At 44.4% G+C, this 15,375-nt stretch overlaps 1 protein-coding gene across 6 annotated transcripts; it reads left to right on the plus strand.

Moving 5' to 3' along the window:
• Positions 1-74: 74 nt before the first annotated feature.
• On the plus strand, positions 75-15,261 carry DNAI4 (dynein axonemal intermediate chain 4). Of its 6 annotated transcripts, none has more exons than XM_063406877.1 (17): positions 75-254; positions 1,803-1,917; positions 3,305-3,378; positions 4,106-4,185; positions 4,348-4,495; positions 6,221-6,360; positions 7,079-7,234; positions 7,671-7,931; positions 8,523-8,743; positions 9,791-9,877; positions 10,531-10,682; positions 11,841-11,998; positions 12,147-12,268; positions 12,852-12,950; positions 13,837-14,063; positions 14,679-14,832; positions 15,120-15,261. In XM_063406877.1, the coding sequence occupies exons 1-17, from the start codon at positions 205-207 to the stop codon at positions 15,162-15,164; spliced, it is 2,289 nt and encodes a 762-aa protein (XP_063262947.1). In that variant the 5' UTR covers positions 75-204; the 3' UTR covers positions 15,165-15,261. The 6 variants fall into 6 exon arrangements, with proteins under 6 accessions (XP_063262947.1, XP_063262948.1, XP_063262949.1 ...); XM_063406878.1 differs by having other exon boundaries at positions 13,837-13,985; XM_063406879.1 differs by having other exon boundaries at positions 7,767-7,931.
• Positions 15,262-15,375: the final 114 nt, after the last annotated feature.

Below are 15,375 nucleotides of genomic sequence, written 5' to 3' on the forward strand. Positions count from 1 at the left end.
GCGGGAAGGCCGAGCCGGCGGCGGGGCGGTGCCGCGGGCAGCGCCGCTTCGGTGACACGGGGCGGGGGCGGGACCCGAACCGGGGCCGGGGACGGCCCGGGGCTGCGGCCGCCAGCACAGCGCGGCCCGCGCGCCGCTCAGGGACCAATCAGCGGCGCCGTTGCTGGCGGCCAATCCCCGCGCCGCGTCTTGGGCGGCGTTGTCATGGTAACGAGAGACGCCATGTCGGGCCCCGCCGGGCCGCGGCCTCCGCCGTGAGTGAGAGCGGAGCGGGCCTAAAGCTCCAACGTTACTGAAATTAAAAGGCTTCAACGCCTTAAAAATGCCTCGGAATAGATGATAAATTATAGTACAGAATCAATTATAATAGGTCATTAATTATCATGTATGAGTGGGAAAAATGTCTTTATTATAAATGGATTACATCTCTTAAAATACTTAGTAATACATAATAATAATGTATTACTGAGTAGTACTCAGTATATATTAATATATATATATTAAATTATATAGTATAATAGTTGTATTCTATAATAAATTGTATAGTAAATGATATTTAGTAAATTACGTAAACGGGCAAAATTCTTAATTATAAATAGTTTACATCCCTTAAAATAAAGGGTAAGGTTTAATGAATTATAATTGTAATAAATTATATTCTATAATAAATCAATGGCAAAAAGCCTTTATTATAATTGGTTTACATACTTAAACGAATGGGTAATAGATAATGAATTGTATAATAAATTATATTCTACAGTAAATTCTATAATAAATTATATTCTGTAATAAATTATAAGGCATAAGAAGTTAAATAGTCAAAATTCCTATTTATAAATGGTCTAAATCCTTTGCAATAATTGGTAATATGTAATTAATTATTATATACAATAAATTATAATAAATGGCTGCAGTCCTCTCTTATAAATGGTAAAATCCTTTGGAATAATTATTAATATATAATAATTTTAATATATAATAAATTATAATAAATGGCTGCAGTCCCACAATCTTGTACTATAAATGGTTTACATCCCTTAAAATAATTCTCAATATATAATCAATTCTAAGAATCCTTTATTATAAATGGTTAAAAATCCTTTAAAATAACTGGCAATATATAATCAATTACAATCTATACAAAACACTGAGAATCCTTTATTATAAATGGTTAAAATCCTATAAAATAATTGGTAATATGTAATAAATACTATAAAAATGGTAAAAGTCCTTTATTATAAGAGGTTGAAATCCCTTAAAATAATTTGCAATATATAATCAATTCTAAGAATCCTTTATTATAAATGGTTAAAATCCTTTAAAATATTTGGTATTTTATAACAAACTATAATACATGAGAAATAATAATAATCCTTTATTAGAGATGCTTATAAATGGTTTACGTCCTTTAAAATATTGGTTAATATATAATTGATTATAATACATAGGAAATCGTAAAAATCCTTTATAATAAATGGTTTACATCCTTTACAATAATTGGTAGTATATAATACATTATAATAAATTAGGAATCACAATAACTCAATGGTAGAACCTTTAGCATTAATGTAGTATTAAATGTGATAATTTATATTATTTAATAAATCTAATTTAATACTTAATTTAATTTATCAATTTTAAATTAAAATGGATCCATTTTAATTTAAAATTGATCCATTTTAATTTAAAATTTTAATACTCAATTTAATTTAATTGATCAAATTTAAATTAAAACGGATCGATTTTAATTTAATTTTTAAAAAATAAATTAAATTTAATTTAATTTCATGTTGTGATGGCAGGGCAGGGCCGGCAGCCGGAGCCAGCAGAGCCCCGAGTTCCCGCAGGAGTTCCGCGGCTTTCCCGGGAAAAGCCAAAGACAGGAAGGGCCTGGTGGGCAGGCAGGGAGCCCTGCAGGTGGGACAGTGCAGGAGCACCCTCGGGGCACAGAAACCCTGGAATGGTGGGGTTGGGAAAGGTGGGAACAGCCCCAAATTCACCTGTGGGAAGCCTGGAATGGATGGGTTGTGCACCTTTGGAAAGGTGGGAAGAGCCCTAAATGGAAGAACCACGAAGCCCTGGAATGGTTGGGTTGGGCACCCTTGGGAAAGGTGGGAAGAGCCCCAAATCCACCTGCAGGAAGAACCACGGAGCCCTGGAATGGTTGGGTTGGGAAAGGTGGGAAGAGCCCCAAATCCCCCTGTGGGAAGGGTCACAGAAACCCTAGAATGGTTGGGTTGGGAAAAGTGGGAAAAGCCCCAAATGGAAGAACCACAGAGCCCTGGAATGGTTGGGTTGGGAAAGGTGGGAAGAGCCCCAAATCCCCTGTGGGAAGCCTGGAATGGTTGGGTTGTGCACCCTTGGGAAAGGTGAGAAGAGCCCCAAATCTCCTGTGGGAAGAACCACGGGGCCCTGCAGTGGTTGGGTTGTGCACCTTTGGAAAGGTGGGAAGAGCCCTAAATGGAAGAACCACGAAGCCCTGGAATGGTTGGGTTGGGAAAGGTGGGAAGAGCCCCAAATCCCCCTGTGGGAAGGGTCACAGAAAGCCTGGAATGGTTGGGTTGGGAAAAGTGGGAAAAGCCCCACATGGAAGAACCATGGAGCCCTGGAATGGTTGGGTTGGGCACCCTTGGGAAAGGTGGGAAGAGCCCCAAATCCCCTGTGGGAAGAACCACAGAGCCCTGGAATGGTTGGGTTGTGAAAAGTGGGAAAAGCCCCAAATGGAAGAACCACGGAGCCCTGGAATGGTTGGGTTGGGAAAAGTGGGAAAAGCCCCAAATGGAAGAACCACGGAGCCCTGGAATGGTTGGGTTGCACCCCCAAGCTCATCCCATTCCCAAGGGCAGGGAGCTCCCACCATCCCAGGCTGCTCCAAGCTGGCCTTGGACACTTCCAGAGGCAGGGCAAGCCCATCTTGACAATAATTAACATTTCTGATCTGAATAATTAACATTTCTGATCTGAGATTTGTTACTGGAGCAGCTCCTGTCTTCACCCGAAATCCAGAATATTCCCCAAATGTAACCTGGGAATCATTTAAGCACCTCACCAACCTGCACTCAAATATTTTAAACTCTGTCATTAAAAAGATTCATCTGATTTATTTGGCTGCTCTGTTAATTGGACTGGATTAATCAGAATCAATAATTCCCCCTTGGTGGTCGTTATGGAATAAATGAGCTGGAAAAGCCACGGGGAGAAGCAGAAGGGGGTCTGACAGTGACAGGAATGTGGCTTTTCCCAAAAATCCTTCCTTGGGTGGGAGCAGGGGGAAGTTATCCTGATTATTTCAATTTTCTTGCAGGTTTTTGATGATGAGGGGAAGAATGTCACACCCCATCCCCTCTTCCATCCAGACCCAAACGCTGCTGGGCCCAGGCAAGAAAAGTTTTATTTTAAAGTATTTTATCTGTTTTAGTGATATTGAGTAAGTGCAGACAATCGTTTATGCAAAATTATAAAATATGTAAACTAAATTATCGAATTAAAATATTAAAAATATCAGCTCAACTCTCAAAATATGTTTAACATAATAAGAATTCTCTGCTATAATATTATTTAAGCAGGTTACCTCTGTGTGATTATGTGCATCCATCTCCAAAAATGCTCTTAAACAAAAAAAAAAGCAGTTAAAACTCCTGAATTCCAAGTTAAAACTCCACTTTCATTTACAAACCTCCAGCACAGAGGGGAAAAACAAAGGCAGTGGCCTTTGGGCTGACAAACTCAATTAAGTCATGCAAAGAAGGTAAATAATTATTGGTGTTTCAAATGAAAAATTCTGAGCCACAGCATTATCCAAATGCAAGGAATAATTGTAAATATTTACAATTTATAATTGCAGTTGTAAACATTGATTTCTGAGGTGAAAATATTGCTTTTTTTGCCATGTTTTTCCATGTTTTGGCTGTTCCAAAGGACAATATCAGGGGTTGGGATATCAGGAGTAAATGATTTAAGTAACCAGGAGTAAATGATTTAAGTTTTAAGTAATTTTTAATGTAAATATACATTAAAAATTACTTAAAAATACAAAGTACCTCCAGAAAATAAACACTTTTTTTAGTTTTTTGAGACAATTTCTGTTTGTTTCTTGTCCCTGAAGGACACGTGGAAGCAGCGTATCAACAACCAAGTCTGGCTCAGATGAAACAGAACCTCAAGATCCAACTCTGAGCTTGTCTGGTAAAGAACACACCCAAGAATTAGAAATTTAATCTATAAAATTATATATTCTGGGCTTTGTGAGTCCCTGAGCCAGCCCGGGGCCTTCCAGCAGTCCCAGAATTGATTTTTTTTCTATTAATTTCGAGCAGCAAAGGTGTTGTTTGTTCCCCTGGTTTGCAGCCGTGCAGGAGCAGGGGGAAGCAGCCCTGAGGGAGGAGGAGCTGGAGCAGAGCGTGGATATTTTCCTGTCAGAGACAGACACGCTCTGGATGCTGGATCTGCCCACGGCTGTGGTGTCCACGAAGGCAGCGGAGGCTGAGAGAGTCCTGTGAGTCAGCTCTGAGTGTCCTGGGATGGAAATCAGGAGTCTGCCAGGGAAAGGCAGAACTTCCCTTGGAATGGAGAATGTAAACCTGCTCCCTCCAAATTATTGTAATTCTGAAATTAAGGGGCTCTCAGGCAGAGATATGGGAATAGGAATAACAGTTCTTCACTAGGAATATTAAAAATATGAACGCAGTAGTACAAAAAAGCAAATAAACAAAAAAAAACCCCACTGACAGTCAGAATACAACCTGACACCCTGTTGGTCAGGTCCAGCCCAGCCCTCCTGCAGTGCAGCTGTGGCTCTGTGGGAGCAGAGGTGATCCTGGAGCAGGGGCAGCTCCCTCTGGAGGTGCCGTGGGGTGAGATGGGGCTGGTGTTCCTCTGGGAATGCAGAGCACACAGGCTGTGCTGGGCTCTGAATGCCAGGGTTTATCCATTGGGAATGCAGTGCACACAGGCTGTGCTGGGCTCTGAATGCCAGGGTTTATCCAGGTGGGAATGCAGAGCACACAGGCTGTGCTGGGCTCTGAATGCCAGGGTTTATCCAGGTGGGAATGCAGTGCACACAGGCTGTGCTGGGCTCTGAATGCCAGGGTTTATCCAGGTGGGAATGCAGAGCACACAGGCTGTGCTGGGCTCTGAATGCCAGGGTTTATCCATTGGGAATGCAGTGCACACAGGCTGTGCTGGGCTCTGAATGCCAGGGTTTATCCAGGTGGGAATGCAGTGCACACAGGCTGTGCTGGGCTCTGAATGCCAGGGTTTATCCAGGTGGGAATGCAGAGCACACAGGCTGTGCTGGGCTCTGAATCCCAGGGTTTATCCAGGTGGGAATTCCGGGCTCCTCCCCTGGGTGCAGCATCTCCCATGGGTGATGGAATTGGATCAGCCCTGCAGGGAGCCTCGATGGCCCCTGGACAGCAGAGATCCCCTGGAGGGAGGATGGGTCCTGGAAGGGATAAAGAGCCCTGTCCCAGCTGGGTTTAACAGCTGGGGATGGAACACACACCTCTGGTTACATCCTGCAACCCAAGACAGGGAGCTCTGTAAGTCAGCTGGCACCCATTTCTCTGAGTTTCTGCTCCCTCCATTTCTTACAGCTCCATGTTCTTAATGAAATCCTTTCTCCCTTCCGCTGAAAAATGATGGCAGAAAAATGATGGCAGAAAAATGATGGCAGATTTTCCTGGTTAGGAAAATCCAGGGTTGGAGGAGGGTGATAATTTGATTTTCGTGAAAACAGGAAGACATTTCAAACTGCTGCATTGACTCTTGTGTGTAGCTTCTAATTATTTATTAATTAAGAAGAGTCAAACACAGCAGACAGCTCCCCTTGCTCCTCCCTGAACTACCAGAACTGTGGTGGAAATGCTGAAATAAAAAAGGAGAAGTTTTCTTTTTGTTTCTTGCTCTCCCTTTCATTCCCAAGGGATGAGAGCCCTGAACTCTGAATTCCCCCAAAATTCACAGGCAGCTGGAAAAGGGATTTTTGCTTTTTTTGAGTTCTGTTCTCCACAGGCCATTCCTGTTTTAGAACAACATCACAAAGATCAGAAAAAGCTGCTAGAAGATGATACAAAAACTGAAATAACATCCAGCCATCCCAAAAGCAGAAAATTTAAGACATGGAAAAGCCTCTTCTGGCTGACTCCTTGTTAAAGACACTGAGAATTCCAGGCAGAATTTTTCCAGGGAGTCAGCAGCCAGTGTTTCCTTTGTTTTCCAGGGAGAGGAATAAGATCTATGCAGAGATTTGCAACGCTAAAATTGGCAGTGATTACTTTGAAGAAAAAATGGTGCAAACCATCTCTGGAGCTGCCAAAACCAAGGAAGTGCAATGTGAGACAGTCACTGTGGTAGAGAAAGGTAAACCTGGGCAGGAGAATTAAAAAAGGGATTTTTTTACTTCCATATCTAAGCAGGAGATGTTTCCTCAACTTCCAGTTCCAGAGCTTTAAGTTCAGACAGGACAGTGTTGGTTGTGGTGGCCTTTTCTGCCCCTCCTAAATCTTGAATTTAGTGCTGAATCCATTGCAATAGAATTGTTATTAACACTCCCAGAGAATGTTATTTTTGTGTGTAAGAGGCCAAAAAAATTGTGGGGAACGCCGTTCCAAACACTTTTCCTTTGTGTTAGTGTATGTAAAATGAGGGAATAAACCCCAAAAGTAGATAATGATCTGCTTTGAAAAGCTGTTTGCAACTTTTCTGTGTGCCTGGAGCATCAGCATGGCTCATTCCAAGCCCTGAGCATATCAAGGCAAATTTTGGGTGGGAGCTGACCCTGTTCAAGGGGAGCCACACCCCAAAAAACCCTGATGGAGCTGCAGCAGGTCACCCATCAGGGAGAACTTGAAAGTTATTTTATCTGTTTTAATCATTCTTATTAAGCACAGGCAACCTTTTCTGTAAAAGCTAGCAATTAAAAGATGAAACTAAAATATTAAAAATATCAGTTCAAATATCAACCCCTTTGGAACCAGAGCTGCTTCCAAAGCCCCCAGCCCAGCAGTTGGGGTGTAGGAAGCTCCTTGCAGTAATGTACCCAAACAAGAGCCCTGGGTGACAGGGAAATTCCTTCCAGGGGTGATGGTGACGCCCTGGGATTTGGACAATTGGCTGAAGGCCTCAGAAACAGAACCTGCAGAGACAGAGGAACCCAGAGCCCCAGCAGGGAGAAGCAGCAAACCTCCCACAGCTGAAGAGCCCAGCCAGGCTGTGGCTGTCCCTCCTGCCACAGGTAACATCTCCCATTTCTGCCCTGTCCTCATCCTCCTAAACCATCACATCCCTGGGACTGGTGGGGAAAACCTCCTGAAAAACTGGAACTGTAAGAGAGTTTGCTGAAGAGTCTTTAACAGGGCTGCACTTCTCTGCACACTGCCATCAGAAATTAAATAAAGAGAAATACTCAAGGGCAAGGTTTGCTGGTACTCACTTTAAAAAGTAGAAGCAAAACACCATTTGTGAAAAATTCCAGAAGTATCTGAAAAATATAAGAAAATTATAATAAGAAAAGATGATAAGAGGATAAAATTATAGCAAGAAAAACTCATAGTGAAATAATTTTTTGAGTTCTCTGCTTTTTGCGAGTGGAGAATTCTTGTTCCTTGATTTTTCTATGTCAAGTTTTTTTTCATGTTCAAAGCATTTCTATCCCATTTATCTCATATCAGGCAGTATGGACCTGCTGGGCTCCATGATCCTTGTGGATCCATTCCACAGGAATATCCCACCATTCTGTGACTCAGCTCCTTCCCTCATCCTTGCAGGGAGTGCTGCTCCTGCCAGGAGCCACGAGGAGAGGGAATGCCATGCAGAAGCAATCCTAACTTCAGCAAACCTGAAGCAGCATTTAGTTGTCATGGAGAGGATCCTCATGGAGAACATTTTTCAACCCAAGCTCGCAGTTTATCGGAAGATTCCCGTCCTTATAGGTTGGTTCCTTGCTCAGTAGCCTCTTCCCAGCCAGAACTTCTTCATTTTCCACAGAAATTCCTCACTTTTGGCTGGGCAGCTAAACCTACCTGGCTCACTCCAGCCCAATCCAGCTGTCTGCTCTGTCCCCAGCCAATTTTAGTCACAGTTTTAGAAGTTAGGACGTCTTCATTCCTCAAATTTTCCTTCCCTTCCCTTCCCTTCCCTTCCCTTCCCTTCCCTTCCCTTCCCTTCCCTTCCCTTCCCTTCCCTTCCCTTCCCTTCCCTTCCCTTCCCTTCCCTTCCCTTCCCTTCCCTTCCCTTCCCTTCCCTTCCCTTCCCTTCCCTTCCCTTCCCTTCCCTTCCCTTCCCTTTCCCTTTCCCTTTCCCTCCCTTTCCCTTCCCTTTCCCTTTCTTTCCTTTCCTTCCTTTGCTTTCCTTCCCTTTCCTTCCTTTCCCTTTCCTTCCCTTTCCTTCCCTTTCCTTCCCTTCCCTTTTTCTTTTCCTTTCCCTGCAAAATATTTGCTAAAAGGGCGATTTTTTCTTGTGGTGTGATAATTAGAGTGAGGTAAGTGAAGTTTCTACTCAGATTCTACATCTGTGCATTTTAGAACCTGTTGTTACCTCAGACACCGATGCAGAAGAAGATGAAGATGAAGAGGACGAGGATGAGGATGAGGAGGTTGAGGAGAAGCAGGAGGAAGCTCTGTCAGATGCAGCTCAAGGCCCAGCAGCAGGAGCAGGCCCCAGGCTGGAGCAGCTGTGGTGGTACAGGTGTGATTTAACCAGCGGGCACAGCGTGAGCAGCATGGCTTGGAACAGAGTGAACCCTGTGAGTGCACAAACCCCTCCTGAGCTCTCACAGCCCAGACAGGCAGCTGGGCTGGAAATAAATCCTCATCCTGGGCTGCTGTGCTGGGAGGGACCTCAAGGATGGATCCAGTCCCTCGCTCTTGCTGCTTTAATCTGCACTAGGCTTCCCCTACTCATGGATCATCACAGCTTTAATTGGCCCAGAATTGCATTTATTACTCCAGTTTACCCCGAACACCAATGTTAATAGAGTTGGTCTGTTCTAAAATTGAAATTTAACCCCTGCTGCTAAACTTTATTATCATTGATGGAGTTTATTTGTGGTGGTTTAGACACCACGTCTTTGTCTCTAACAGGAACCTCCCAAAAGAGCAGAATTCCTCAAAATTTAAGGTCAAGATGCACAGTAACAGCACAGAAGCCAAAGCTTCTATAATCTGGTCATGTAAGGCTCTGTTTTCCCAACAGAACTCACTTATTAAACAAAAATAATGAATGGCAGAGAGGTAAAAAGCAGCTGAGGATGAGAAACAGAAACCCAGTGAGGGAAAAGAGAAAATAAAGACCATTTCATAGTTTTAGTGCACCAAATCTCCAGATATTAAAAAGTTAGAGACGTTTAGGGACTTCAGGCTTAGAATACAGGGCAAACAATCAGCAACTTTTAAAATGTGAGTTTCACAAACTACTTATTGAGTGCAAGAAAAGAAAAATTAACTGAGCTGAAGGCTAAAGACTTGCTGTGGTTTTTAGGGTGTTTTTTTCTGCCTATGGAAAGGAATGAAGGGAACTCACTGGGCTGTGGAAAGCTAAAGCCAGGAGTTTGAGGTGCTCTCTGAAGCTCCTTTCACAGCTAACCCTGAGAGGGAAAATGAGAAGTATTCTTCTGTACTCATTAAATAATGCACATTAAAATATGATTATAGAACAATGTATGTCCTGTTCCCCCCTGCATAGGACAGAAACTTTGTTATTCCAGACTTTGCCTTGGCACAAAGGTGCCTTTGGAAATTTCCTGCTGAGCTTCAAGGGGAACTGAGGTGTTGCTGTTGCTCTGTGCTTGCAGGATCTCTTAGCAGTTGGTTACAGAGAGTTTGATTCTCAGGACCAGAAGAAAGGCCTGGCTTGCTGTTGGTCACTGAAGAACCCCATGGTAACGAGCCCCTTTGTTTGCTTTTCCTGCAATCTGCTTTTCTCTGGACAATTTCTGCCTTATTTCCCTTTTAACTACAATTATTTACTCTAACTTCTCACAACACTGTGAGGAAATTTCATAGATGTAACATTTACACCCCTGCATATCCATCTGAAAAGGGATCCTCTTAAAACCAGGCATTAAAAAAAAATTGGAAATCTCAGTTACAATCTCAGTTCAATTGTAGGAACAAAAATCAGTAAAAAAATTCTGATTGCCATAAATTACAACATTTTGGTTTGATTTCTACTACAGACTTCTCTTGGCCAAAACTATCTAAGAGTAACTTAAACCAGGCAGAGTCAAATCTTTGGTGCATCTTTTCCACATCAAATACTCTCATGATTCCCTGCTGTTACCATCACCATTTTTGGGTATTTGGTTCAGAGTAGCCCTACCTAACTTCTTTCCCAGTATCATATTTCTGCACAATCTTTATCTTTTTCCTAATTTTACCAATTGTAGCAAGAAATACACAGAGCCAGCCAGAACAAAGAATCATTTCTGGTCACTGTGGCCACCATGGGAGTTTCCCAGCAGACATTTGGTGTTAAGAAAAGAGAGGTGAATGATGACCCAGCTCACCCTTTGCTGTTTCTCTCTCCTGGCAGTGGCCAGAGCGCGTTTTCCGCTGTGAGCACGGCGTCACGGCCGTGGATTTTTCCCTGGCGAGCCCAAACCTCCTGGCAGTGGGGATGGCCAGCGGGTGTGTGGCCGTCTACGACGTGCGGAGCCGCGGGGACGCCGCGCTGCTGGACAGCAGGTCAGGCTGGGGCTGCACCTCTGCCCTGGGGCTCCTCTGGGCAGGCAGACCTTGGGAAGGGCCCGTGGATTTTTATCTTCTTTATCTGTTAGAGCTGGGATTCATTGCAGGAGAGACTGTTCTGTGTTTGGGCTCAGGGGTTTGTTAATTCTTATCTGTGTTACAGTGTCATAAGCTGTGAGCTCTGGCTAACAAAGTAAAATATGTCTCTGTCTCTGTCTCTACTGTCCAATTATGAGATGACACCTAAATTATTTTTACTTTTAATTAAATATCCAACTACCCGTGGCCCGCAATGCCGATTTTTCTACCCAATTACAAAACACCATCCAGACCCATGGAGAAGAAGGTGAAAAAGAAGGACTCAGCCTCTGCCCTAAAACCTCAATCTTGCTTTATATCTATTACTGTATTCTAAACCCTTAAACTCTGAGTTTTGCACCCTGTGCTATCACACACTGCTATTCAAACTCCACACCCACAGTCCCAGTGCTGTCACTCAATTTTGGGAGCCTTTTCCACAGCCTCAGGTCAATGCAGGGTTTGTTTGGGGGTCAGTGCCTGTGAGCACAGAAAGTCTGGAACTCTCTGTGCCCAGGGCTCCAGCAGGGGCAACAAAGGAGTGCCACTCCCTCGCCCTTTAAGGACTTGCAGCTATTTACCCCCACCTACCATTTATATTCCATGTCCTAACTGGGACAATCCAGCCCTGGATAATAAATCCTTAGGGGAGACCAGTGGTAGCTTTTGGTGCTTTCTCTCTGATCCCTCTTGCCAAAAATGGAGAGAACATCAGAAGAGGTGAGGGGTGAGCAGGAATTACAAAGAAAATGAGAGAGAGGATGGGTGGGTGATAAGGGAAGCATCTGCCCTAAGGGCAGCTCCCCACATTTCGGGCACTGTCTAAAGGTGCAGACTGATTTCATGGTGCAAACACATAAACAGTGCCCCAAGATGAATTATCAAACACATTTAATGAGGGAAGCATTCTCCTGGAGAAAACAACCAATGTTCAGACCAATTTTTTTAAAGAAAAGCAAAACATTTCTGTTACAAGACTTAACACTCATTACGAAGCAGAAGCTTAATTATTTTTCAAACATGTTGCATTGTCTTTGCTCATCTGTGATTTACCACCTGCATTTTCTTTTGTCCCAGTGCATCCCTGAATAAACACAAAGGCCCTGTGTGGCAGCTGAGGTGGGTGGAACAGGACAGAGGTGCAACAGCAGGTGACAAAAAAGAGACACTGATGTGTATCTCTGGAGATGGGCGAGTGACACAGTGGTTCATCCAGCAAAGGCTGGATTGCTCTGGTGAGCCCCTGAGACTGCTCTCTCTGGTCCCAGCTGACATTCTTTACACCAGTGACCCCACAAAGCATCTCAGAGCTGCTGGGCATCCCAAAGCAGCTCGAGTCCTTCACACCTCTTTGACAAAACCTCCTTCCTGCTCTTTGCACAGATGTGATGAAAATCAAGCGAACAGAAAGTGGGAAGAAAAAATTCCCGGGTGAGAGAGAAAGGAGAAGTGAAGCTCCCATATCACAGCAGGCAGCTGGGATGTGCTTTGACTTCCACCCAGAGGTAGGCTCAGAAAGCCCATCCTGGCTGAAGTGTTCCCAGGAGAACTCTGCAGCAGAGGGGGGATGCTCAGCTGAGCTGCTGTAATGGGAACTAGCCAGGATTTGGCACTGCTATTTAAAGCATATTAATTTTGAAATAAATTGCTTTCTAAGATTTACCCCAAATGGGTGAAATGGTAAAAGAAGCCCTCCCAGCCATGTTACTCACATTTCCTTGGGGCAGTTCCCCTCTGTATGATGGCCAAGCCTGGGAGAATTTGTTCACCACCTCCCACATCCAGGGCTCAGCTGAGCTTCTCCCCATCCTGCTGAGTACTTCCTCCACAGAGCACTCGAAGGATTCCTGCATTTTCCACATGGATTGCTGAAAATCCGAGATTTGCAGGAGTCAAACCCCGGCACGTTGGGCATTGTTGGAGAACACACCCAGCAGATGTGCAGCGTTGTGGTTCCCCTTTCCCCACCACTCCCACGAGCTCCTCCTGGGCTCTGCAGAGCTCTGGCTCTGAGCTCATCCAGCCCTGGATGATTTCTGCACCAGTGATGGCTTCATCCAGCCTGGGCTAATTTTCCCTTTCTTTCAGGATCCTGATATTTTCCTTGCTGGAACAGAAGAGGGCCACATTTACTGCTGCTCTTGCTCAGGCAAGGAGCAGATTCTGGGGACATACAGAGGCCATAAGGTGAGTACACACTGTAAACAAGGACAGCAGGAAATGCTCAGTTCAAAAATGTAACAGTTTCTTTGCTCATTTTTAGTGAACATCTGCAACAAAAGAAACCTAAACTTCTCTTATACTGGGAATGAATTCCCATAGTATAAAACATCACAGTCTTACAGGATTACTCTCTACTCTGTCAGGATTTTTTCAAGTAATTTATTAAAACTGGTGCTATAAACTGGTTTAAAGCTTTAGTTCTGGCTTTATTTTAGGCCAGCAATCAGAAATGTGTAGGGTTCAATAGTCTTACCTGTGGGAGGAAGGCTGGGTGATACAATCTGGCTTGAGGCTAGTGTGTAATGAGCCCCACAAAGGTGTACCAGGTTCTGAGGGTGGACTAGCAACTTCCTAATTAATAAGAATTAATAATAATAATTAATAATTCTTAATAAGAATTGCGAGACTGCTTGATCAGAGGTGTTTTGAAAAAGGAAAAGGTTTTAATTAAAGAGAAAATAACAAACAATATAAAACAAAAAACAAAAGCCATGCACACGTGCAGGGAAGCCCCTCACACCTGGCTGAGACACCCTGAAAAAGCCCTGAGCACCTCTGTGCTCCCCCTTATGTACTTAATGATTTAGGAGATTTCTTTGGCTTGCTGCTTGACAGAATCAGCCACAGGCCCTGAGAAACATTTCAAAGGCCCAACAAGTTTCTCTGTGCTAGCACCAGGCCAATTACAGTGAGAGAAATGCAGAAAGTTCTGGTGCTCCTCCCATAAAAGTTCAGAATAAAATGAAACATTTACTTCAGTGTAGAGATACAATGCAGCAGCCGGGTAGATCAGAATGGATCCTGCAGCTCTGCAGCAACGCCAAGTTCTGTTTTGTTTCTCTCCAAACAGGGCCCTGTGTACAAAGTCGCCTGGAACCCCTGCAGCACGGAGATGTTCCTCAGCTGCTCTGCAGACTGGAGCGTCCTTCTGTGGCACCGGGATTCCCACACCCCCCTTCTGACCTTCACTTCTGTCCCAGCTTTTGTTCACGACATCAGGTGGGCTCCAAAGTCACCCTTCATCTTCGCAGCAGTGAAGGAGAGCAGGGTGGAGATTTGGGACCTGACTGTCAGCATGTGAGTAAGGGCTCTTCTCAAGGAAGAGTCCGACATTTATTTGTCACACGTTGTTACCTCATCAGTATTTTTGTCAGGTCATTACAGCTCCACACTTTGCTGCCTCAAACCGTTGCAATTTGAAATACTCCTTGTGTAAAAGCAGATGGTGGCTACCAGAGATTTGGGGTTAAAAGAGAAGGAGCTGGATGCCTCATGGAGCTGACAAACTGCCCCTTTTCTGCAGAAATTGTGGCAGAGTTAGAAGGGAAAATAACAAAACGGAGCTACTTTGGTAAAGATTGGATGGTCTGAAGTTGAGGTGGCTCAGTTACCTGTGGCCTTGTCCAGCTGCTCTGGGTTCTGTGTTACTGACAGTGTGAAGCCCTGGTGGATCCAGAGCCCTGCCACATCCTGCAAGTTATTCATCTAATAAAAATATTAACCACCACTCTCCAGTTCGGACAGATTTTAGACAAGCAGGATTCCTTAGTTAACAGCAGCTGGGATTTTTCTTCTGGCAGACCCCAAACCAAACACTGCCTCGCTTCCCAATTTTTGAGATAACCTAGAACAGTGAAATGTGCAGTTTTTCAGCTGATAAATGCACGATACCCATAAATTCTTGGCTTGCAGCTTCAACCCCGTGCTCTCCTGCCCTGCCAGCCCCGAGGGGAATCTCAGCTCACTGCTGTTTGCCAGGAACGCCGAGTGCCTGCTCCTGGGGGACAGCAGTGGCCAGGTGGGCGTGTGGCAGCTGCACGCCCTGGCTGTCCCCAGCGCCCAGCAGGTACAGCCGTGCCCACAGGGCCTGTGCCCTTCCAGGCAAGGCCACCCTGGGAAACCCAGCTGGGGAATACTGCAGTGGGGGGATCACAGCTCCAGCACCTGGGAAAAGGGGGTGGTTCCTGCTCCTCCGCTGCCACACCACTGGGAATTCATTTCCTTTATAAACAAGAGAAAGGTTTGCATGCTGCCAAATAGGACAGCACAAATGCAACCTGAGCTGGCCTGCCAAAAAGTGTGATTTAACAGAATTCCAAAGAAGAATCTTCTCTTTTTCCTCTTGTTTTCCAGGTTGGTTCCTTGTGTGACATTGTTGCTCCTGCTGGAGCTGTTTAACAGTAGCTGACATCTCTTCTCCTCCAGAAAACTCTTGCTGTAGTATGAACATAAACTTCTTATCCTTTTTAATCAATAAAGTTTCTCTTTGAAGCCACACTGCTTAGGAACTTTTTTCAAATGCCCTCAATTTCCTCCTGGAAGTCCCCTCATTGCACCATCAGTGTTCATACATGGATGGCTTCTCCAGAATCCTGCTCATGGAAAGGTC

Source organism: Prinia subflava, chromosome 10 (genome assembly GCF_021018805.1).
Source record: "Prinia subflava isolate CZ2003 ecotype Zambia chromosome 10, Cam_Psub_1.2, whole genome shotgun sequence".
In the NCBI taxonomy this organism is placed as follows: domain Eukaryota; kingdom Metazoa; phylum Chordata; class Aves; order Passeriformes; family Cisticolidae; genus Prinia; species Prinia subflava.

Coding starts and splice junctions, on each gene's coding strand:
- DNAI4 (XM_063406877.1), top strand. CDS start 205: ATGGTAACGAGAGACGCCATGTCGGGCCCCGCCGGGCCGCGGCCTCCG. Junction 4,496..6,220: donor GCGGAGGCTGAGAGAGTCCT/GTGAGTCAGCTC, acceptor TTTGTTTTCCAG/GGAGAGGAATAAGATCTATG. Junction 7,235..7,670: donor GGCTGTCCCTCCTGCCACAG/GTAACATCTCCC, acceptor ATCTCATATCAG/GCAGTATGGACCTGCTGGGC.